This window comes from Nerophis ophidion, linkage group LG16, assembly GCF_033978795.1.
Source record: "Nerophis ophidion isolate RoL-2023_Sa linkage group LG16, RoL_Noph_v1.0, whole genome shotgun sequence".
In the NCBI taxonomy this organism is placed as follows: domain Eukaryota; kingdom Metazoa; phylum Chordata; class Actinopteri; order Syngnathiformes; family Syngnathidae; genus Nerophis; species Nerophis ophidion.
Window position 1 is genome coordinate 44,602,054 of NC_084626.1, and position 24,040 is coordinate 44,626,093.

A 24,040-nucleotide genomic window follows, 5' to 3' on the forward strand; every position below is an offset into this window, starting at 1 on the left:
AGCACCGGTATGACCCCAGGATGCAGGGAAGGTAGGTAAAGTGCAGGTAAAGATATGTTGAATGGGTAAAGGCAGGGAACACCAGCAAAAGTCTCGTCCATCGTTGCTTGCAGCTTTCATTATTAATGTAATTGAAGTTTCATTTACTGGACTATTACCAGTCAACACATTCTATACCATGCAAATAACCAACAATCATTCAATAATTACACATCCATGACACCGCAGGTGGCGACGTTTCAGTCTTGCAGATTAGAGTCCGCCATTTGCGCCTTCATGCGCTTGATTTTGAGCGTGTAATATTCCTCCTGCAGCTTGAGGACCGCCTCCTGTCTTCTCAGCACAGACATCTCCAGGTCCATTCTGTCCTGCAAGGTGCTGCCGTGCGGCGCGGGTGCAGACGGCGAGCAGGGGGAGCGGGACTGTTCTCCGGACGCCGCAGGGTAATGAGCGCTGAACTGTACGCCGAGTGACTTGGGGACGGTGGAATAAGATGTTGTTTTGTGTCCCGGCGGATCTGAAGCGTAGCCTGGGAGGACAGGATCGGCCTGCTCGTGTTTACTTTCAAGATGTTCTCCTGTGGGGAACGTTCCATCTTTATCGCCACTAAAAAGGACAGAAAAACATATTGGTTGCAAAATTCCACATGAGTATTTTAATTGTTGTTGCATGATAGGTAAGCACAAAATAACATTATATCGTAAATTTTACTTTTATTCTAAGCTTTGAAACCTCCGACTTACCAACCCTGTTTCCATATGAGTTGGGGAATTGTGTTAGATGTAAATATAAACAGAATACAAAGATTTGCAAATCCTTTTCAACCCAAATTCAATTGGATGAACTACAAAGACAAGATATTTGATGTTCAAATTCATAAACTTTATATATTTTTTTGCAAATAATAAATAACTTAGAATTTCATAACTGCAACACATGCCAAAGTAGTTGGGAAAGGGCATGTTCACCACTGTGTTACATCACCTTTTCTTTTAACAACACTCAATAAACGTTTGGGAACTGAGGAAACTAATTGTTGAAGCTTTGAAAGTGGAATTCTTTCCCATTCTTGTTTTATGTAGAGCTTCAGTCGTTCAACAGTCCGGGGTCTCCGCTGTCCTATTTTACGCTTCATAATGCGCCACACATTTTCCATGGGAGACAGGTCAGGACTGCAGGCGGGCCAGGAAAGTACCCGCACTCTTTTACTATGAAACCATGCTGTTGTAACATGTAGCTTGGCATTGTCTTGCTGAAATAAGCAGGGGCGTCCACGAAGAAGACGGCGCTTAGATGGCAGCATATGTTGTTCCAAAAGCTGTATGTACCTTTCAGCAATAATGGTGCCTTCACAGATGTGTAAGTTACCCATGCCTTGGGCACTAATGCACCCCCATACCATCACAGATGCAGGCTTTTGAACTCTGCCTCGATAACAGTCTGGATGGTTCGCTTCCCCTTTGGTCCGGATGACACATTGTCGAATATTTCCCAAAAGAATTTGAAATGTGGACTCGTCAGACCACAGAGCACATTTCAACTTTGCATCAGTCCATCTTAGATGTACTTAGGCCTAGAGAAGCCGGCGGCGTTTCTGGATGTTGTTGATAAATTGCTTTCGCTTTGCATAGTAGAGCTTTAACTTGCACTTACAGATGTAGCGACCAACTGTATTTAGTGACAGTGGTTTTCTGAAGTGTTCCTGAGCCCATGTGGTGATATCCTTTAGAGATTGATGTCGGTTTTTGATATAGTGCTGTCTAAGGGATCGAAGGTCACGGTCATTCAATGTTGGTTTCTGGCCATGCCGCTTACGTGGAGTGATTTTTCCAGATTCTCTGAACCTTTTGATGATATTATGGAGCGTAGATGTTGAAATCCCTAAATGTCTTGCAATTGCACTTTGAGAAACGTTGTTCTTAAACTGTTTGACTATTTGCTCACACAGTTGTGGACAAAGGGGTGTACCTCGCCCCATCCTTTCTTGTGAAAGACTGAGCATTTTTTGGGGAAGCTGTTTTTATACCCAATCATGGCACCCACCTGTTCCCAATTAGCCTGCACACCTGTGGGATGTTCCAAATAAGTGTTTGATGAGCATTCCTTAACTTTATCGGTATTTATTGCCACCTTTCCCAACTTCTTTGTCACGTGTTGCTGGCATCAAATTCTAAAGTTAATGATTATTTTGCACAAAAAAAAAAAGTTTATCAGTTTGAACATCAAATATGGATTTTTTGTAGCATATTCAACTGAATATGGGTTGAAAATGATTAAATATTAAATACAGTTGTTAATTCAAATTAATACTTGGGCCTACTGCGCTACTGTATTTCAATGTTGGATATGTTGAGAACTAAGTTTTTTCTAAGGTGTTACCGCTGGGTTTTGGGGCATTTGCAGCATTTTGTGCGTGTTTGTGGCGCTTGGACAAGTCTACTAACAAACATGTATCACCTGTTGTGTTGACTTTCAATGATATCAAACGGCGTGGAGTCGTCTTCGTCTTGTTGGAGCGCCGCAGGGTTCATGACGGAGATGGCTATTTGGGTCAGGGCGCTCAACTGATCCAGAGACACGTCATCATCTGTGAGTAACAAAAATTGCATGTTTTAAGTTTTTGATTGCACAAATGGTTTCGAAACACTTGTGTTTGTAATAAGGGGTTCAAGGCCTACTGGAATGAGATGTTCTTATTTAAACGGGGATAGCAGGTCCATTCTATGTGTCATACTTGATCATTTTGCCATATTGCCATATTTTTGCTGAAATGATTTAGTAGAGAACATCCACGATAAAGTTCGCAACTTTTGGTGCTGATAAAAAAGCCTTGCCTATACCAGAAGTAGCAGACGATGTGCGCGTGACGTCACGGGTTGTGGAGCTCCTCACATCTGAACATTGTTTACAATCATGGCCACCAGCAGCGAGAGCGATTCGGACCGAGAAAGCAACGATTTCCCCATTAATTTGAGCGAGGATAAAAGATTTGTGGATGAGGAAAGTGAGAGTGAAGGACTAGAAAAAAAAAAAAAACTAGACGGCAGAGCAATTCAATCAATCAATCAATCAATCAATGTTTATTTATATAGCCCCAAATCACAAATGTCTCAAAGGACTGCACAAATCATTACGACTACAACATCCTCGGAAAAACCCACAAAAGGGCAAGGAAAACTCACACCCAGTGGGCAGGGAGAATTCACATCCAGTGGGACGCCAGTGACAATGCTGACTATGAGAAACCTTGGAGAGGACCTCAGATGTGGGCAACCCCCCCCCCCCCTCTAGGGGACCGAAAGCAATGGATGTCGAGCGGGTCTAACATGATACTGTGAAAGTTCAATCCATAGTGGCTCCAACACAGCCGCCAGAGTTCAGTCCAAAGCGGATCCAAGACAGCAGCGAGAGTCCCGTCCACAGGAGACCATCTCAAGCGGAGGCGGATCAGCAGTGTAGAGATGTCCCCAACCGATACACAGGCGAGCGGTCCATCCTGGGTCCCGACGAGCGGTCCATCCTGGGTCTCGACTCTGGACAGCCAGTACTTCATCCATGGTCATCGGACCGGACCCCCTCCACAAGGGAGGGGGGGACATAGGAGAAAGAAAAGAAGCGGCAGATTAAATGGTCTAAAAAGGAGGTCTATTTAAAGGCTAGAGTATACAGATGAGTTTTAAGGTGAGACTTAAATGCTTCTACTGAGGTAGGATCTCGAACTGTTACCGGGAGGGCATTCCAGAGTACTGGAGCCCGAACGGAAAACGCTCTATAGCCCGCAGACTTTTTTTGGGCTCTAGGAATCACTAATAAGCCAGAGTCTTTTGAACGCAGATTTCTTGCCGGGACATATGGTACAATACAATCGGCAAGATAGGCTGGAGCTAGACCGTGTAGTATTTTATACGTAAGTAGTAAAACCTTAAAGTCACATCTTAAGTGCACAGGAAGCCAGTGCAGGTGAGCCAGTACAGGTATATATGTATGTATATATGTATATAAAGGTATATACAGTACAGGCGTAATGTGATCAAACTTTCTTGTTCTTGTCAAAAGTCTAGCAGCCGCATTTTGTACCAACTGTAATCTTTTAATGCTAGACATGGGGGGACCCGAAAATAATATGTTACAGATGTAATTCAGATGTTATTAGACATATTTACCATGATAATTCTGGAAAATCCCTTTTCTGCTTATTGTGTTACTAGAGTTTTAGTGAGATTATATGGTGGTACCTGTACAACCTGAAGGTCGGAGGGGTGTGGTGACCGCCAGTGTCTACGAGGGAAGCCACGTTTCTCGACGAGGCGAAGGTAGCCGTTGAGGCCAGGCTGAGATTTTTTTTTTTTCCCTCCTCCACAGTGGAAGCATCCGACGGTCAGGGGTGGCCGGTGGGAGGAGGCAAGAGAGTCCGCAGCTGCGTCTTTGACAGGTGCAGGAGGAACGACGCAAGCTCTCCGCTCATGTCTAAGGTAAAAGCCGACTTATTACCACCATTTTCTCACCAAAACCTGCCGGTTGACATGTGGTAGGGAACCATGTTCGCTTGACCGCTCTGTTCCGTAGTAAAGCTTCACCGTCATCTTTCGGGAATGTAAACAATGAAACACCGGCTGTGTTTGTGTTGCTAAAGGCGGCCGCAATACACCGCTTCCCACCTGCAGCTTTCTTCTTCTACGTCCCCATTATTGATTGAACAAATTGCAAACGATTCAGCAACACAGATGTCCAGAATACTGTGGAATTATGCGATGAAAACAGATGACTTATAGCTGGGAACGGCCCTTCTCTGCCCTTCGCTAGGGACCCTCTTCGAAAAACGATCTTTCAAAATGATCGCTGCATAATACACTGTACTTTGTGTGTGTGGTCCAATCCAACCGTGTTCGCTTGACATCTCTGTTCCATAGTAAAGCTTCATCGTCATCTTTCGGGAATGTAAACAATGAAACACCGGCTGTGTTTGTGTTGCTAAAGGCGGCCGCAATACACCGCGTCCCACCTACAGCTTTCTTCTTTGACGTCTCCATTATTCATTGAAAAAATTGCAAAAGATTCAGCAACACAGAGGTCCAGAATACTGTGGAATTATGCGATTAAAACAGATAACTTATAGCTGGGAACTGCCTTTCGCAAGGGACCCTCTTCAAAACACGATCTTTCGAAATGATCGCCGCATAATACACTGTACTTTGTGTGTGTGGTCCAATCCAACCATGTTCGCTTGACATCTCTGTTCCATAGTAAAGCTTCACCGTCATCTTTCGGGAATGTAAACAATGAAACACCGGTTGTGTTTGTGTTGCTAAATTCAGCCGCAATACACAGCTTCCCAGCTACAGCTTTCTTCTTTGACGTCTCCATTATTGATTGAACGAATTGCAAAAGATTCAGCAACACAGATGTCCAGAATACTGTGGAATTATGCGATGAAAACATTTTATTTATAGCTGGAAACGGCCCTTCTCAGCCCTTCGCTAGGGACCCTCTTTGAAACATGATCTTTCAAAATGATCGCCGGTTAATACACTGTACTTTGTGTGTGTGGTCCAATCCAACCGTGTTCGCTTGACCACTCTGTTCCATAGAAAAGCTTCACCGTCATCTTTCGGGAATGTAAACAATGAAACACCGGCTGTGTTTGTGCTGCTAAAGTCGGCCGCAATACACCGCTTCCCACCTACAGCTTTCTTCTTTGATGTCTCCATTATTAATTGAACAAATTGCAAAAGATTCAGCAACACAGATGTCCAGAATACTTTGGAATTATGAGATGAAAACAGATGACTTATAGCTGGGAACGGCCCTTCTTTGCCGTTCGCAAGGGAACCTCTTCGAAACACGATCTTTCAAAATGATCGCTGCATAATACACTGTACTTTGTGTGTGTGGTCCAATCCAACCGTGTTCGCTTGACATCTCTGTTCCGTAGTAAAGCTTCACCGTCATCTTTCGGGAATGTAAACAATGAAACACCGGTTGTGTTTGTGTTGATAAAGGCGGCCGCAATACACAACTTCCCACCTACAGCTTTCTTCTTTGACGTCTCCATTATTCATTGAAAAAATTGCAAAAGATTCAGCAACACAGAGTCCAGAATACTGTGGAATTATGCAATGAAAACAGATGAATTATAGCTGGGAACGGCCCTTCTCTGCCGTTCGCAAGGGACCCTCTTCGAAACACGATCTTTCGAAATGATCGCTGCATAATACACTGTACTTTGTGTGTGTGGTCCAATCCAACCGTGTTTGCTTGACCGCTATGTTTCATAGGGGTGGTATAGCTCGGTTGGTAGAGTGGCGGTGCCAGCAACTTGAGGGTTGCAGGTTCGATTCCCGCTTCCGCCATCCTAGTCACTGCCGTTGTGTCCTTGGGCAAGACACTTTACCTACCTGCTCCCAGTGCCACCCACACTGGTTTAAATGTAACTTAGATATTGGGTTTCACTATGTAAAGCGCTTTGAGTCACTAGAGAAAAGCGCTATATAAATATAATTCACTTCACTTCACTTCACCGTCATCTTTCGGGAATGTAAACAATGAAACACCGGCTGTGTTTGTGTTGCTAAAGGCGGCCGCAATGCACCGCTTTCCACCTACAGCTTTCTTCTTTGACGTCTCCATTATTCATTGTACAAATTGCAAAAGATTCAGCAACACAGAAGTCCACAATAGTGTGGAATTATGTGATGAAAACAGACGACTCATAGCTGGGAACGATGCTGGAATTAAATGTCCTCTACAATGAGTGACATTACGCGCACGTGTCATCATACCGCGACGTTTCAGCTTGATACTTCCGCGCAAAATTTAAAATTGAGATTTAGTCAACTAAACCGGCCGTATTGGCATGTGTTGCAATGTTAATATTTCATCATTGATATATAAACTATCAGACTGCGTGGTCGCTAGTAGTGGCTTTCCGTAGGCCTTTCAATACTTACCTGCACCTGCTTGCATCTTCTGTCTCTTGATCTCCTCCCGGGATTTGGCCAGCAGATTCTCCCACTTTTTGCTGCAGTCGGACACGGTTCTTTGCATTAGAGGGAAAGCCGTGTTGATTGTGTGGGTTATCTCCTCCCAAGCCTGGCGTTTGTCATACAAACCACTGATGCACTTCCCTCTGATGACTTCTTTCCTTTCATGCACCAGCTGAGCCAGGAGGTAACACTCCTGGTCGGTCCAGTTGGGTCTGCGCTTCCTGCTGGACATTGCCTCAAGTTGGAATGGCATGATCAAATAATATCTGGTAATTACAGATTATTGTATATTTGGAGCACAATAAAAATACCACACAGGAAAGATAAAAGATCTGAATTAAGAATAAATAACCCAAAATTAAGTCATTCTTACATCCTAAAAGATGAAGTCCTAAACACGCGACTACTAATTTTAAGGCGGAAAAAACCTTTTAAGGAAGATTATAAGCCATCTGCTCTGCAGAACAACGGTGTCGCGGTTTAGTGACGTCACGTCCTGGTGACGTCACGTTCTTTTGACGTGTCGGTTTGTTTACACCGCCGCTAACATGGCCGCGGACATAACTCTGCTGTTTAAAGCCAGCGTCAAGACCGTCAAGACCAGGAACAAGGCGATAGGCATTGGCTTGGATTCGGCGAAGGATGAGATGTTCAAGAGGAGCCGAGCCAAGGGTGGCTTTTCTCCGAAGGCCAAAGAAGTGGTGAGTCACTGCTCGAGCTAGCTGGAGCTAACCAGGCTAACACGTCATTAATAGTCATAGATAGCAGAGTTACTTGCTTTTAGTTACACACTTGTTAACTGCTAACACGCATTATGAAGCGTTATTTAAGCTGCTTTTTAATTAAAACACTTTTTAAGGTAATTTAATAGCCGTTATCATCCATCACTGAACATACGGTCGGCGGTCACTTCTTTAGGTACACCTGTGGTCACTTCTTTAGGTACACCTGTCGTCACTTCTTTAAGTACACCTGTGGTCACTTCTTTAGGTACACCTTTGGTCACTTCTGTAGGTACACCTGTGGTCACTTCTGTAGGTACACCTGTGGTCACTTCTGTAGGTACACCTGTAGTCACTTCTTTAGGTACACCTGTGGTCACATCAGTTGTTAATTATTAAGGTACACCTGTGGTCACTTCTTTAATTACACCTGTAGTCACTTCTTTAGGTACACTTGTAGTCACTTCTTTAGGTACATCAGTGGTCAATTCTTTAGGTACATCAGTAGTCACTTCTTTAGGTACACCTGTGGTCACTTCTTTAGATACTTTTGTGGTCACTTCTTTAGGTACACCTGTGGTCACTTCTTTAAGTACACCTGTAGTCACTTCTTTAGGTACACCTGTGGTGACATAAGTTGTTAATTATTAAGGCACACCTGTGGTCACTTCTTTAATTACACCTGTAGTCACTTCTTTAGGTACACCTGTGGTCAGATCAGTGGTCACTTCTTTAGGTACACCTGTGGTCACTTCTTAAGGTACACCAGTGGTCAATTCTTTAGGTACACCTGTGGTCACTTCTTTAGGTACATCTGTGGTCACTTTAGATACATCAGTAGTCACTTCTTTAGGTACACCTGTGGTCACTTCTTTAGATACATTTGTGGTCACTTCTTTAGGTACATCTGTGGTCACTTTAGATACATCAGTAGTCACTTCTTTAGGTACACCTGTGGTCACTTCTTTAGGTACACCTGTGGTCACTTCTTTAAGTACACCTGTAGTCACTTCTTTAGGTACACCTGTGGTCACATCAGTGGTCAATTATTTAGGTACACCTGTGGTCACTTCTTTAATTACCCCTTTAGTCACTTTTTTAGGTACACCTGTAGTCACTTCTTTAAGTACACTAGTGGTCACTTCTTTAATTACACCTGTAGTCACTTCTTTAGGTACACCTGTGGTCACATCAGTTGTTAATTATTAAGGTACAGCTGTGGTCACTTCTTTAATTACACCTGTAGTCACTTCTTTAGGTACACCTGTAGTCACTTCTTTAGGTACACCTGTGGTCACATCAGTGGTCACTTCTTTAGGTACACCTGTGGCCACTTCTTTAGGTACATCAGTGGTCAATTCTTTAGGTACACCTGTGGTCACTTCTTTAGATACATCAGTAGTCACTTCTTTAGGCACACCTGTGGTCACTTCTTTAGGTACACCTGTGGTCACTTCTTTAGGTACACCTGTAGTCACTTCTTTAGGTACACCTGTGGTCACATTAGTGGTCAATTATTTAGGTACACCTGTGGTCACTTCTTTAATTACACCTGTAGTCACTTCTTTAGGTACACCTGTGGTCACATCAGTGGTCAATTATTTAGGTACACCTGTGGTCACTTCTTTAATTACACCTGTAGTCACTTCTTTAGGTACACCTGTGGTCACATCAGTAGTCACTTCTTTAGGTACACCTGTGGTCATTTCTTTAGATACATCAGTAGTCACTTCTTTAGGTACATCTGTGGTCACTTACATCACTAGTCACTTATTTAGGTACATCTGTGGTCACTTCTTTACGTACATCTGTGGTCACTTCTTTACGTACATCAGTGGTCACTTCTTTAGGTACATCTTTGGTCACTTCTTTAGGTACATCTGTGGTCATTTATTTTGATACATCAGTAGTCATTTCTTTAGGTATATCCTTGGTCACTTACATCAGTAGTCAATTCTTTAGATACACCTGTGGTCACTTTTTTAGGTACACCTTGAAACCGATACCGAGAATTTCCGATATTACATTTTAAAGCATTTATCGGCTGATGTTATCAGACATCTCTAGTTAACAGTTTGTACCGAACCTATTTCTATTGAAAACAACTGCCAACATTTGGTTGATAACATAGTTAAAATGTGTTTAAGTATATTAATGCAAGTCCTTAATTGTCCTAGAAAACAAAGGCCTTAATTAATATCTCCCTATGAGTTACATTCTAATAGTTACCATCTTCTCAAAGTGGTGGATCTGCACTGTGGAAAAGTGTGTTCTCATACCATTCTTAAAATTCTACAGACCACAGGATATAAATTGTAATCAAGAAATGTCACCTTCTACTTTTAAAAGTCTTCTCTTTCTCTTACATCGTTTTCCTTTTTATTTATTTTGAGGTTTTGAGGCAACATTAATACTTGGCCTCAATCTAACACTGACCATGTCTTGGTTTTATTGCCATGTTTTCACGTGATAAAAATAAATAGACATGTTCAAGTTGCTAGCAACGGCTCGTTGGTCACATGTTTTGCAGATCAGCCTACATTTATCCGGGTTTTTTTTCATCCACAGAAAATAACTATTTCTCCCTCTATCTGGCACCAATTCTTCCTCGAGTTTTGTTGGTTTACTTTGTCCATCTGCGCAATGTTGACATCCACGCTCCCGTCGGCTCTCCTTCTTTTTATGTCAGGGTGTACAAAGTGCGGCCCGGGGGCCATTTGTGGCCCCCAGCTAATCATTTACCGGCCCGCCACACATTCTGCAGAAATTGCAAAACTGATAGTATTGCAAAAATTGAAAAAAAAACATTTAAAAAATGTGGAATGAGGTGAAATCTAATTAGAAAAAGTGGCAATGTTGACACAAAGCTGCCATGCAGGCAGTTTTTTTTTTTTTCCTTTTGTCTTTATTTTCTTTTCTTTTTCTATTGCTAAAAAAAAGGACAAAAAAAATCTATGTCATAATGAATTATTACTTAAAAATGATCACTTTAAAATGTTTTATGTGGGAAAAATATTGCATATGTTGTGTGGTTGCCATATAAAAACATCAAAGTTTCGACCAAAGAGCATAAAACAAACAAAATAATAGTTCAAACTTAAAATCGACATATATATCGGAAGTTGATCTTGAAATTTAAGTGTTAAAAGTTAAAAAAAAACTAATAAAAATGCATAACTTTATGAGTGGGGAACCTTTCGGATCTCAAATATATTTAGTAGGATTTATTCAACTTTTCACTGTAATTACTCAAAAATATTAAATAATTAAAATCAATGGTGTCCTGCATTATTGATCTTTGAGGGCTTTAATTACTAAATAAAGGAACTCTCCTGAAGGAATCAATAAAGTACTATCTATCCATCTAAATACTGCATATTTCAGTTTTACTATAAAAAACAAAGTTGTCTTTGACAGAAAAGGAATAAAACCTTATTTGTTTTCTTTTATATCAACCTCAAGTTGATATAAATATTTACTGTAAGCATTAAATAAATAATAATAATTGACTTATTTTTAACATTTTAGTGACTGAAACCCTCTATGCTTCCCAGGATCCTTAAATATTAAAAAAAAAAAATCCATATATTTTGCTATGGTTTGAAAATGAAAAATATCCAAATGGCCCCCGCATGCTTAATTTTTTCCAGGTGCGGCCCTCTGTGGAAAAAGTTTGGACACCCCTGTTTTAATTGATTTGGCAAAGTAGCCGCGTTGCCGCAGCCCAGACTTGAAAATGACGACATAAACAATAAAGAATGATGTCATGTTATGTTGTTTTAACATAAATATCAGACATTTGTATTCCTTTCAAATGTATGCTTGATTCGAGAATGAGGGAAACAGTCTTGATTACAATTATAATAATAATAAATCCTGCTGAAAACCAATGTCCACTACAGTGGACATTTTCCTATTATGCATTGATTGATTGAAACTTTTATTAGTAGATTGCACAGTACAGTACATAATCCGTACAAACTGACCACTAAATTGTAACACCTGAATAAGTTTTTCAACTTGTTAAAGTCGGGGTCCACGTTAATCATTTCATGGCAGCTGATTTTTATTTGACAGTTATTGAAATATCTTGTGTGACATCATGCACAAAAGTGCACTTTATTTGTTTTAAACTATTGTAGTGGCGTTCTGTACCAAAAGTAAACTTTAATTTAGTGTTGTTTTGATATGTCATCTTAGTGACATCATGCCCAAAAGTGCACTAATAGCTTGTTTTAAAATGTCTCTGACAATCTTGCACTTTCTGTTTTGGAAATGACATGAATGTTTGTGCCACTGCTTTATAACTGTTTAATAAATACACTTTTAGTTCTGATTTCCCTCTCTGCATGAAAGTTTAAAAGTAGCATATATTAATGCAGTATGAAGAAGAATGTTTGAATGTAGACACATAGAATCATCATACTGCTGTGATTATATGCATCAAGTGTTCATTTAAGGCTAAGGCAAAACATCCAGATACATATGTTGTATCGTGACATGGCGTAAAAATATCTAGATATTAATAAAAGGCCATATCGCCCAGCCCTAATTGAAGCATTTTTTGTTAACAGAGATTAAGAGTCCATTTTCATTGTTGTTGTTGTTTACTTATTTAGGATAATTGAACATGGTTCTTCAAATTACAATGATAATAAAACTAGTACTAAATTAAAGTTTATTGCATTTCATCATCATTCATTTAATAATTTCTTTTTATTTCTTTCATGAAAATGCATATGTATTTTCAAAGTTTCAACAATTAATTTCCTCAGTTCCCAAACATTTATTGAGTGTTGTTAAAAGAAAAGGTGATGTAACACAGTGGTGAACATGCCCTTTCCCAACTACTTTGGCACGTGTTGCAGCCATGAAATTCTAAGGTTTTTATTATTTGCAAAAAAAAACAAAAAACTTATGAGTTTGAACATCAAATATCTTGTCTTTGTCGTGCATTCAACTGAATATGGGTTGAAAAGGATTTGCAAATCATTGTATTCTGTTTATATTTACATCCAACACAATTTCCCAACTCATATAGAAACAGGGTTTGTACTACCTTCATTCATTGTCGTGTCCATTCCAAGAGTGGTTACCGGGAGATGTAGTCATTTTCTATATCGCACAGAGACAACCCCGCAATATATCGAGTATATCGGTAAATCGCCCAGCCCTAAACCCTAGGCTATTTCGTATTGATCTGAATTCAATTTTGATTCAAAAGTGTGTGATCGGGTGAGAATACCGTATATAGGCGGTATAGCTCAGTTGGTAGAGTGGCCGTGCCAGCAACTTGAGGGTTGCAGGTTCGATTCCCGCTTCCGCCATCCTAGTCACTGCCGTTGTGTCCTTGAGCAAGAAACTTTACCCACCTGCTCTCAGTGCCACCCACACTGGTTTGAATGTAACATAGATATTGGGTTTCACTATGTAAAGCGCTTTGAGTCACTAGAGAAAAGCGCTATATAAATATAATTCGCTATTTCCTTGAATTGCCACCGGGTATATATTATGCGCCTGCCTAGAATTACCGCCGGGTCAAACTCGTTTCGCAAAATATTATTTTTATTAGCACGTCTAGAGTTTCCGCCGGGTCAAACTCGTCACGTCACGAGTGACACTTCACCTGATTTCAGGCTGATTTCAATCATTTGAAATCGCATATTAAGAGCTATTCAGTAAGATTTAAGGTCCAAGCTATTGAATATGCTAAAAAGAACAGTAAGCAGCTATGTTCTATTAATATACCGTAGCTGCGTGTGTCAAATATGAGTCATCAAATGACTCCCGCCTCCTGGTGGTAGAGGGCGCTAGTGATCCTCTTTGCGACTACTCGGCTGCAGACGAAGTGACAACAAGCAGCAAGAGTGTTTATTTTTTCCTCTCGCTTGCACTTTTAACATGGAGTATTACATATCTAAAATAAAACTGCTTTCTAAACTGGACTTTCAATCGAAGCAGGAGGTAATAAATGAAGATCTCCATCGAGACAGAGAGACTTTTAAAACTGATGAAAGATAAGGAAGACTTCTATAAACAAGTTATCGATGCTTTTGATCAGAAGGAGCTGCGCATGGACTTCATTTATAAGTAAAGGTAAGACCATAATAACGTTTTTTTAATTAAATGTGCTTTTCATGATGGTATCCTTACATCACACTCAAATTTATAAGCGCAAGCCTAATTTTATCGCATGCCTTTGGTAAACGCCGGAGTGAGAAGAGGTTTTAAAATAATTAGCAATTCAAGGAAATACGGTTGTCATTTTCTATATTGCACAGAAACAAAGTTGCAATATATCGATATACATCGCCCAGCGCTAGGCCCAAGGCTATTCCGTTTTGATCGGAACGAATTTTCGATTCAAACGCGTGTGATCAGGTGAGACTATTCCAAATGGGGTGTTTCCGTGAAGCATTTTTTTTTTCATCCGGTTAGGCTTTTAATGGGATTAAATGTGTCCGTGTGCACACAGCTTATGTGAGAAGTCAACAACATCCTTGACAAAACAGGCTCTATCTGCCAATGGTTTTCATGGGCATCGATTGGCATTCTCCCGGAAAAAAATGCCCTTTTCAATTTGACGAGGGGTTCCGCTTAGACAGCAAGGAGTCCTTCGCCTAACACGAGCTGCATGAAAACAAACCACTTCAAAGGTGCCTTGAAGAACCACTTTACATTTCCCTCAGGGAGTCTGGACTTTAAGTTGTGCCCGATGTCAGCCATCAGTCAGAGACAAACACGAGCCGACTCACCTCAGCTCTGCACAAGCGAGTTTTTGTCAAGTTGTGTTCCGTTGGTATTAGAAAGGGCGGTTTAATAAAAGCAGCGGCGCTGATTCAAAGAAACCCAAATCTAGCCTGTGGTGCCTGCCTCCTGGTCTCTGCTGCCTCACTCACATATCATCTCCAACCATCTCAGTGGAGAAATTTAAATTGCCAGTTCGGAATGTCCCGACTGCTTACGGTTCTGTTGCGGTTTTTCTCCTCCATCTGACACGGGACAAGCGTGTTTCTTTGTCCTCTCTTCACATGCACGATTCCATAAACACACTGCAATAACATTTTCTTTCTGCTCTCCAACAATTTCTCGGGGGAAAGCCGATCCTCCCAAGAGCCAGTGATTAAAGGTGGAAGATCAAAAGAGAGAAAATATTAAATTAGGTCCCCGGCAACAATGTTGACGGCCGGCACCTAACGTGCAACAGATGTGGGTGCCCTTGGAGACCTGCGCTACTCTCCCAGTTCTCACAAAAATACAGTGGGGCAAAAAAAAGTATTTAGTCAGCCAGCGATTGTGCAAGTTCTCCCACTTAAAATGATGACAGAGGTCTGTAATTTTCATCATAGGTACATTTCAACTGTGAGAGACAGAATGTGAACAAAAAATCTAGGAATTTTAAAGAATTTATTCGTAAATTATGTTGGAAAATAAGTATTTGGTCAACCATTCAAAGCTCTCACTGATGGAAGGAGGTTTTGGCTCAAAATCTCACGATACATGGCCCCATTCATTCTTTCCTCAACACGGATCAGTCGCCCTGTCCCCTTAGAAGAAAAACAGCCCCAAAGCATGATGTTTCCACCCCCATGCTTCACAGTAGGTATGGTGTTCTTGGGATGCAACTCGGTATTCTTCTTCCTCCAAACGCGACGAGTTGAGTTTATACCAAAAAGTTCTATTTTGGTTTTATCTGACCACATGACATTCTCCCAATCCTCCGCTGTATCATCCATGTATCCATTTTGGTATAAACTCAACTCGTCGTGTTTGGAGGAAGAAGAATACTGAGTTGCATCCCAAGAACACTACACCTACTGTGAAGCATGGTGGTGGAAACATCATGCTTTGGGGCTGTTTTTCTGCTAAGGGGACAGGACGATTGATCGGTGTTAAAGGGGAACATTATCACAATTTTAAAAGGGTTAAAAACAATAAAAATCAGTTCCCAGTGGCTTGTTGTATTTTTTTATTTTTTTTGAAAAATTTTACTGGTCCCGGAATATCCCTAAATAAAGCTTTAAAGTGCCTTATTATCGCTATCTTCGAAACAACTATCCATTTCCCTGTCACGTCATACAGTGCTGCCAATACAAACAACATGTCGGTTACCACAGCAAGATATAGCGACGTTAGCTCGGATTCAGACTCTGATTTCAGCGGCTTAAGCGATTCAACAGATTACGCATGTATTGAAACAGATGGTCGGAGTATGGAGGCAGATAGCGAAAACGAAATTGAAGCTATTGAGCGAATAGCTATTGACGCTATTCGGCCATAGCGTGGGTGTACCTAATGAATTGGCCCATAGCATGGCTGCCTTATTAGCATCGCCGGTAAAATGTGCGGACCAAACGATCAGGACTTTCGCATCTTGTGACACTGGACCAACTTAAATCCGTCGATTGGTAAGTGTTTGTTTCGTATTAAATGTGGGTATCTCGTTTCAAATGTACATACAGCTAGCGTAAATAGCATGTTAGCATCGATTAGCGTAGCATGTTAGCACCGATTAGCTGGCATTCATGCCGTGACCAAATATGTCTGATTAGCACATAAGTCAACAACATCAACAAAACTCACCTTTGTGATTTCGTTGACTTAATGGTTGCAAATGCATCTGCAGGTTATCCATACATCTCTGTGCCATGTCTGTCTTAGCATCGCCGGTCAAATGTGAAGACACTCTGGCACATTCAATGGGGGTCTGGCGGCAGATTTCTTGCCAGTAGTGCAACTTGAATCCCTCCCTGTTAGTGTTGTTACACCCTCCGACAACACACCCACGAGGCATGATGTCTCCAAGGTTCCAAAAAATAGTCGAAAAAACAGAAAATAACAGAGCTGACACCCGGTGTTTGTAATGTGAAAATGAAAATGGCGGGTGTGTTACCTCGGTGACGTCACGTTCTGACGTCATCGCTAAAAGAGCGATAAACAGAAAGGCGTTTAATTTGCCAAAATTTACCCATTTAGAGTTCGGAAATCAGTTAAATAAATACATGGTCTTTTTTCTGCAACATCAAGGTATATATTGACACTTGCATAGGTTTGGTGATAATGTTCCCCTTTAAGGAAAGAATGAACCGGGCTATGTATCGTGAGATTTTGAGCCAAAACCTCCTTCCATCAGTGAGAGCTTTGAATGGTTGACCAAATACTTATTTTCCACCATAATCCATCCATCCATCATCTTCCGCTTATCCGAGGTCGGGTCGCGGGGGCAACAGCCTAAGCAGGGAAACCCAGACTTCCCTCTCCCCAGCCACTTCGTCTAGCTCTTCCCGGGGGATCCCGAGGCGTTCCCAGGCCAGCCGGGAGACATAGTCTTCCCAACGTGTCCTGGGTCTTCCCCGTGACCTCCTACCGGTTGGACGTGCCCTAAACAGGTGTTTCGGGTGGCATCCTGACCAGATGCCCGAACCACCTCATCTGGCTCCTCTCCATGTGAAGGAGCAGGGGCTTTACTTTGAGTTCCTCCCGGATGACAGAGCTTCTCACCCTATCTCTAAGGGAGAGACCCGCCACACGGCGGAGGGAACTCGTTTGGGCCGCTTGTACCCGTGATCTTATCCTTTCAGTCATGACCCAAAGCTCATGGGTCATGACCGAAACGTAGATCGACCGGTAAATTGAGAGCTTTGCCTTCCGGCTCAGCTCCTTCTTCACCACAACGGATCGGTACAACGTCCGCATTACTGAAGACGCCGCACCGATCCGCCTGTCGACCTCACGATCCACTCTTCCCTCGCTCGTGAACAAGACTCCTAGGTACTTGAACATCTCCACTTGGGGCATCCACCATAATTTACTAATAAATTCTTTAAAATTCCGACAATGTGAATTCCTGGATTTTTTTTTCCACATTCTGTCTCTCACATTTGAAGTGTACCTATGATGAAAATGACAGACCTCTGTCATCATTTTAAGTGCGAGAACTGCTGACTAAATACTTTTTTGCCCCACTGTACAAGACATTCAGTCTGACACAAATACGCAGAGATTTTGCGGGGGGGTTTCTTTGCTCTTTTAAAACAAAACAAAATCAAAACAGAGAAGGGCTTTCTCCAATTTGGGTTTGGTCGGGGGAATCTTGTCCCTCAAAGGGGTCGCTTGAGGCCACTGTGATCTTCATTTCACTCCCCACAGCATGCGTCCCTTCTCAAGTTTAAACGGAGGAGGTCACTTGAAAACGGTTAAATTGTGTGTAGAGAATAGGGCTCTGCTCCCTGCTGTGCTTTTAGTATTGGCATTCCAATCTGGCCTCGTTCTTGAACATCTTTAAAGGCCTACTGAAATGAGATGTTCTTATTTAAACGGGGATAGCAGGTCCATTCTATGTGTCATACTTGATCATTTCGCGATATTGCCATATTTTTGCTGAAAGGATTTAGTATTTTGATTGATTGATACTTGTATTAGTAGATTGCACAGTTCAGTATATATTCCGTACAATTGACCACTAAATGGTAACACCTGAATAAGTTTTTCAACTTGTTTAAGTCGGGGTCCACGTTAATAATCAATTCATGGTACAAATATATACTATCAGCATAATACAGTCATCATACAGGTTAATCATCATAGTAGAGAACATCGACGATAAAGTTTGCAATTTTTGGTGCTGATAAAAAAGCCTTTTCTGTACCGGAAGTAGCAGACTATGTGCGCGTGATGTCACGGGTTGTGCAGCTCCTCACATCTGAACATTGTTTACAATCATGGCCACCAGCAGCGAGAGCGATTCGGACCGAGAAAACGACAATTTCCTCATTAATTTGATCGAGGATGAAAGATTCGTGGATGAGGAAAGTGAGAGTGAAGGACTAGAGAGAGAAAAAAAAAAGACTATACAGTGGGAGGGATTCAGATGTTATTAGACAAATTTACTAGGATAATTCTGGAAAATTCCTTATTTGCCTATTGTGTTACTAGTGTTTTAGTGAGATTATACGGTCGTACCTGTACAACTTGAAGGTCGGCCCCGCACCTTTCTTCAGCACCAGTCGACGGGTGGTGGCAATGCCCATCTCTGCCCTTCGCAAGGGACCCTCTTCAAAACACGATCTTTCGATCTTTTATTAGTAGATTGCACAGTTCAGTACATATTCCGTACAATTGACCACTAAATGGTAACACCTGAATAAGTTTTTCAACTTGTTTAAGTCGGGGTCCACGTTAATAATCAATTCATGGTACAAATATATACTATCAGTATAATACTGTCATCACACAGGTTGATCATCATAGTAGAGAACATCGACGATAAAGTTTGCAACTTTTGGTGCTGATAAAAAAGCCTTTTCTGTACCGGAAGTAGCAGACGATGTGCGCGTGACGTCACGGGTTGTGGATCTCCTCACATCTGAACATTGTTTACAATCATGGCCACCAGCGGCGAGAGCGATTCGGACCGAGAAAACGACGATTTCCCCATTTATTTGATAAATGATAAACGGGTTGTACTTGTATAGCGCTTTTCTACCTTCAAGGTACTCAAAGCGCTTTGACACTACTTCCACATTTACCCATTCACACACACATTCACACACTGATGGAGGGAGCTGCCATGCAAGGCGCCAACCAGCACCCATCAGGAGCAAGGATGAAGTGTCTTGCTCAGGACACAACGGACGTGACGAGGTTGGTACTAGGGACCCTTGGGTTGCGCACAGCCACTCTCCCACTGCGCCACGCCGTCCCAATCGAGGATGAAAGATTTGTGGATGAGGAAAGTGAGAGAGAAGGACTAGAGAGAGGAAAAAAAAAAGACTATACAGTGGGAGCGATTCAGATGTTATTAGACAAATTTACTAGGATAATTCTGGAAAATAGCTTATCTGCTTATTGTGTTACTAGTGTTTTAGTGAGATTATACGGTCGTACCTGTACCTTTCTTCAGCACCAGTGGACGGGTGCTGGCGATGCCCATCTCTGCCCTTCGCAAGGGACCCTCTTCGAAACACGATCTTTCGAAATAATCGCTGCATAATACACTGTACTTTGTGTGTGTCTGGTCCAATCCAACCGTGTTCGTTTGACCGCTCTGTTCCATAGAAAAGCTTCACCGTCATCTTTCGGGAATGTAAACAATGAAACACCGGTTGTGTTTGTGTTGCTAAAGCCGGCCGCAATACACTGCTTCCCGCCTACAGCTTTCTTCTTTGACGTCTCCATTGTTCATTGAACAAATTGCAAAAAATTCAGCAACACAGATGTCCAGAATAGTGTGGAATTATGCGATGAAAACAGACGACTTATAGCTGGGAACGATGCTGGAACAAAATGTCCTATAAAATGCGTGACGTCACGCGCACGAGTCATCATACCGCAACGTTTCAGCAGGATACTTCGGCATGAAATTTAAAATTGCAATTTAGTAAACTAACCCGTATTGGCATGTGTTGCAATGTTAATATTTCATCATTGATATATAAACTATCAGACTGCGTGGTCGGTAGTAGTGGCTTTCAGTAGGCCTTTAAAGTAACAACTACAACTACAACCTAGGTGTATACTTGTTTTTATGCTTTCTGAGCTCACTATGTCTACTACTTGCTGTACATATCCTACTAAGTCAGACCTACACTGTTACTATGTCCATTTCTCTGGTGATATAATTGTTGATGACTGAAGTGCTGATATCAACCAAACCTAACCACCTTACACATCCCACATCCCGAATTGTAAATAAAGTAAATAATTCAATGTATATACTCTGATGATTAATTTGTGTGATGACTGTATTATGCTGATAGCATATATTTGTACTTGCAAATATATACTATTTGGGGGGCAAGGGGGAGGAGTATATTTATAGCTAGAATTCACTGAAATTTAAGTATTTCTTATTTATGTATCATTTATTTACACATAACACTCTACTCATTGTTGTACAAACCCCGTTTCCATATGAGTTGGGAGATTGTGTTAGATGTAAATATAAACGGAATACAATGATTTTCAAATCCTTTTCAACCCATATTCAGTTGAATGCACTACAAAGACCAGATATTTGATGTTCAAACTCATAAACTTTATTTTTTTTTTGCAAATAAAACTTAACTTAGAATTTCATGGCTGCAACATGTGCCAAAGTAGTTGGGAAAGGGCATGTTCACCACTGTGTTACATCACCTTTTCTTTTAACAACACTCAATAAACGGTTGGGAACTGAGGAAACTAATTGTTGAAGCTTTGAAAGTGGAATTCTTTCCCATTCTTGTTTTATGTAGAGCTTCAGTCGTTCAACAGTCCGGGGTCTCCGCTGTCATATTTTACGCTTCATAATAGCGCCACACATTTTCAATGGGAGACAGGTCTGGACTACAGGCGGGCCAGGAAAGGACTCACACTCTTTTTTTACGAAGCCACGCTGTTGTAACACATGCTGAATATGGCTTGGCATTGTCTTGCTGAAATAAGCAGGGGCGTCCATGAAAAAGACGGCGCTTAGTTTGCAGCATATGTTGTTCCAAAACCTGTATGTACCTTTCAGCATTAATGGTGCCTTCACAGATGTGTAAGTTACCCATGCCTTGGGCACTAATGCACCCCCATACCATCACACATGCTGGCTTTTGAACTTTGCCTCGATAACCGTCTGGATGGTTCGCTTCCCCTTTGGTCCGGATGACACAATGTCGAATATTTCCAAAAACAATTTGAAATGTGGACTCGTCAGACCACAGAACACTTTTCCACTTTGCATCAGTCCATCTTAGATGATTTCGGGCCCGGAGAAGCCGGCGGCGTTTCTGGATGTTGTTGATAAATGGCTTTCGCTTTGCATAGTAGAGCTTTAACTTGCACTTACAGCTGTAGCGACCAACTGTATTTAGTGACAGTGGTTTTCTGAAGTGTTCCTGAGCCCATGTGGTGATATCCTTTAGAGATTGATGTTGGTTTTTGATATAGTGCTGTCTGAGGGATCAAAGGTCACGGTCTTTTATTTTTGGTTTCCGGCCATGTCGCTTATGTGGAGTGATTTTTCCAGATTCTCTGAGCCTTTTGATATTATGGAGCGTAGATGTTGAAATCCCTAAATTTTTTGCAATTGCACTTTGAAAAACTTTGTTCTTAAACTGTTTGACTATTTGCTCACGCAGTTGTGGACAAAGGGGTGTACCTCGCCCCATCCTTTCTTGTGAAAGACTGAGCATTTTTTGGGAAGATGTTTTTATACCCAATCATGGCACCCACCTGTTCCCAATTAGCCTGCACACCTGTGGGATGTTCCGAATAAGTGTTTGATGAGCATTCCTCAACTTTATCAGTATGTATTGCCACCTTTCCCAACTTCTTTGTCACGTGTTGCTGGCATCAAATTCTAAAGTTAATGATTATTTGCAACAACAAAAAATCTTTTATCAGTTTGAACATCAAATATGTTGTCTTTGTAGCATATTCAACTGAATCTGGGTTGAAAAGGATTTGCAAATCATTGTATTCTGTTTATATTTACATCTAACACAATTTCTCAACTCATATGGAAACAGGGTTTCTATTTGTACCGTGGATTGATTAACGTGGACCCCGACTTAAACAAGTCGAAAACTTTATTCAGGTGTTACCATTTAGTGGTCAATTGTACGGAATATGTACTGTATTGTGCAATCCACTAATAAAAGTTTCAATCAATCAATAGCGACCGGGGGCACAATTCTGCAAAAAGCTTATCGCTATTATCATCCTGCTATTCTCAAGGACAATTCTTTCACACCCAAACACGTGCACCATGTTGAGTGTGCGTGTGCTTACATTTGAAAGACATCACATTATTTTGATGATTATTGTCATTATTGTTTAGACCCATAATTTTCTTGTTGAGCAAACATTTCCAACGGTCTTTGTGAGAGTTCCCAGAAGGACGGTTTTTAAATATAACTGAAACTAAACGTAATCTAAGAAGTCAAAAACACTCACTCGCTCCACAGATAAAATCTGTTTATTAATGAGCTCATGAATGCAGAGCCAATTTGCCCTGGCCAGCTAGACTCCGTTGTGATGAATTGTCGTCATTCCTGCTAATAAGACTGCAGCATGAGTTTTTAATTAAAAGGTTGTTTGTTAGCAATCCAGTGTATTTAAGTAAAATAAAAAAATAAATTACATCATTTAGAAATTAAATCGCATGCCAATGTGAATCGAGATCACATTTTTGTGCAGCCTCAGTAATGACACAAGTCTTCCAGTTTCAATCATTTCAATAATTTTTAGGAGAACTGGCTTACTATTTATTATTATATTGCGTGTGAGGGCTGTGTTTACGAGCTGTGTTGGTTGTTACATTTAAATCAAAGCATTCACTATGTCTTCTCGTTCATATACTTTTTACATTTTCTTTTAGTCAGTCACAGTGGTCAGGTGGCCCTTCTAAAGAAGACTGCAGATGACAGGCGTAATGTGTTACGTAAACATTCCATCCGGTATACCGAAAATATTGTGTGACTAAAAGAAAAATGGAAAAGTATATTAAATAGTAGCAGTTAGTAAGCGCAGTGGTTCTCAACCTTTTTTCAGTGATGTACCCCCTGTGATAGTTTTCTTAATTCAAGTACCCCCTAATCAGAGCAAAGAATTTTTGGTTGAAAAAAAGAGCTAAAGAAGTCAAACACAGCAGTATGTCATCAGTTTCTGATTTATTAAATAGTGGTCTTTCTTGAACTATTTGGAAAAAAGATATAAAAATAAGTAAAAACTTGTTGAAAAATAAACAAGTGATTCAATTATAAATAATGATTTCTACACATAGAAGTAATCATCAACTTAAAGTGCCCTCTTTGGGGATTGTAATAAAGATCCATCTGGATTCATCAATTTAATTATAAACATTTCTTCACAAAAAAATAAATCTTTAACATCAATATTTAGGGAACACGTCCACAAAGAATCTAGCTGAATTTTGCATTGTTGCATTTCTTTTCACAGTATTAACTTACATTCATATTTTGTTGAAGTGTTATTCAATAAATTAATTTTACAAAAGATTTTTGAATTGTTGCTATTTTTAGAATATTTTAGGATAAATCTCACCTACCCCTTGGCATACCTTCAAGTACCCCCATTTGAGAACCGCTGAGTTCGAGGACACAAAACTATATACATAAATATATATATATATATAACACAAATATATATATATATATATATATATATATATATATATATTTGTGTTATATATAATAATATATTAATAATAATAATAGCTAGCAGTTAGTTAGCGCACACACAAATATATATATATATATATATATATATATATATATATATATATATATATATATATATTTGTGTTATAATAATATAACAAGAATAATAGCAGTTAGTTTGCGC

General features: G+C 40.7%; 1 protein-coding gene and 1 long non-coding RNA gene across 6 annotated transcripts in view; one reads left to right on the forward strand and one right to left on the reverse strand.

Annotated features, from left to right (window-relative positions):
- Positions 1 to 4,452, forward strand: part of LOC133535444 (uncharacterized) — a 71,199-nt gene extending 66,747 nt beyond the window's left edge. Inside the window, exons 2-3 of the long non-coding RNA XR_009802223.1 lie at positions 315 to 2,589; positions 4,363 to 4,452. This is a non-coding gene — a long non-coding RNA (uncharacterized LOC133535444). The remainder of the gene's footprint in view (positions 1 to 314; positions 2,590 to 4,362) is intronic.
- LOC133535443 (uncharacterized) lies at positions 104 to 7,533 on the reverse strand. 5 transcript variants are annotated; one of them, XM_061875287.1, is made up of 4 exons: positions 7,412 to 7,533; positions 6,948 to 7,207; positions 2,458 to 2,587; positions 104 to 606 (listed from the first exon to the last, which is right to left on the reverse strand). In XM_061875287.1, the coding sequence occupies exons 2-4, from the start codon at positions 7,042 to 7,044 to the stop codon at positions 240 to 242; spliced, it is 594 nt and encodes a 197-aa protein (XP_061731271.1). In that variant the 5' UTR covers positions 7,045 to 7,207; positions 7,412 to 7,533; the 3' UTR covers positions 104 to 239. The 5 variants fall into 5 exon arrangements, with proteins under 5 accessions (XP_061731271.1, XP_061731270.1, XP_061731267.1 ...); XM_061875286.1 differs by having other exon boundaries at positions 7,357 to 7,497; XM_061875283.1 differs by having other exon boundaries at positions 6,948 to 7,249; positions 7,357 to 7,489.
- Between the last annotated feature and the right edge of the window lie 16,507 nt (positions 7,534 to 24,040).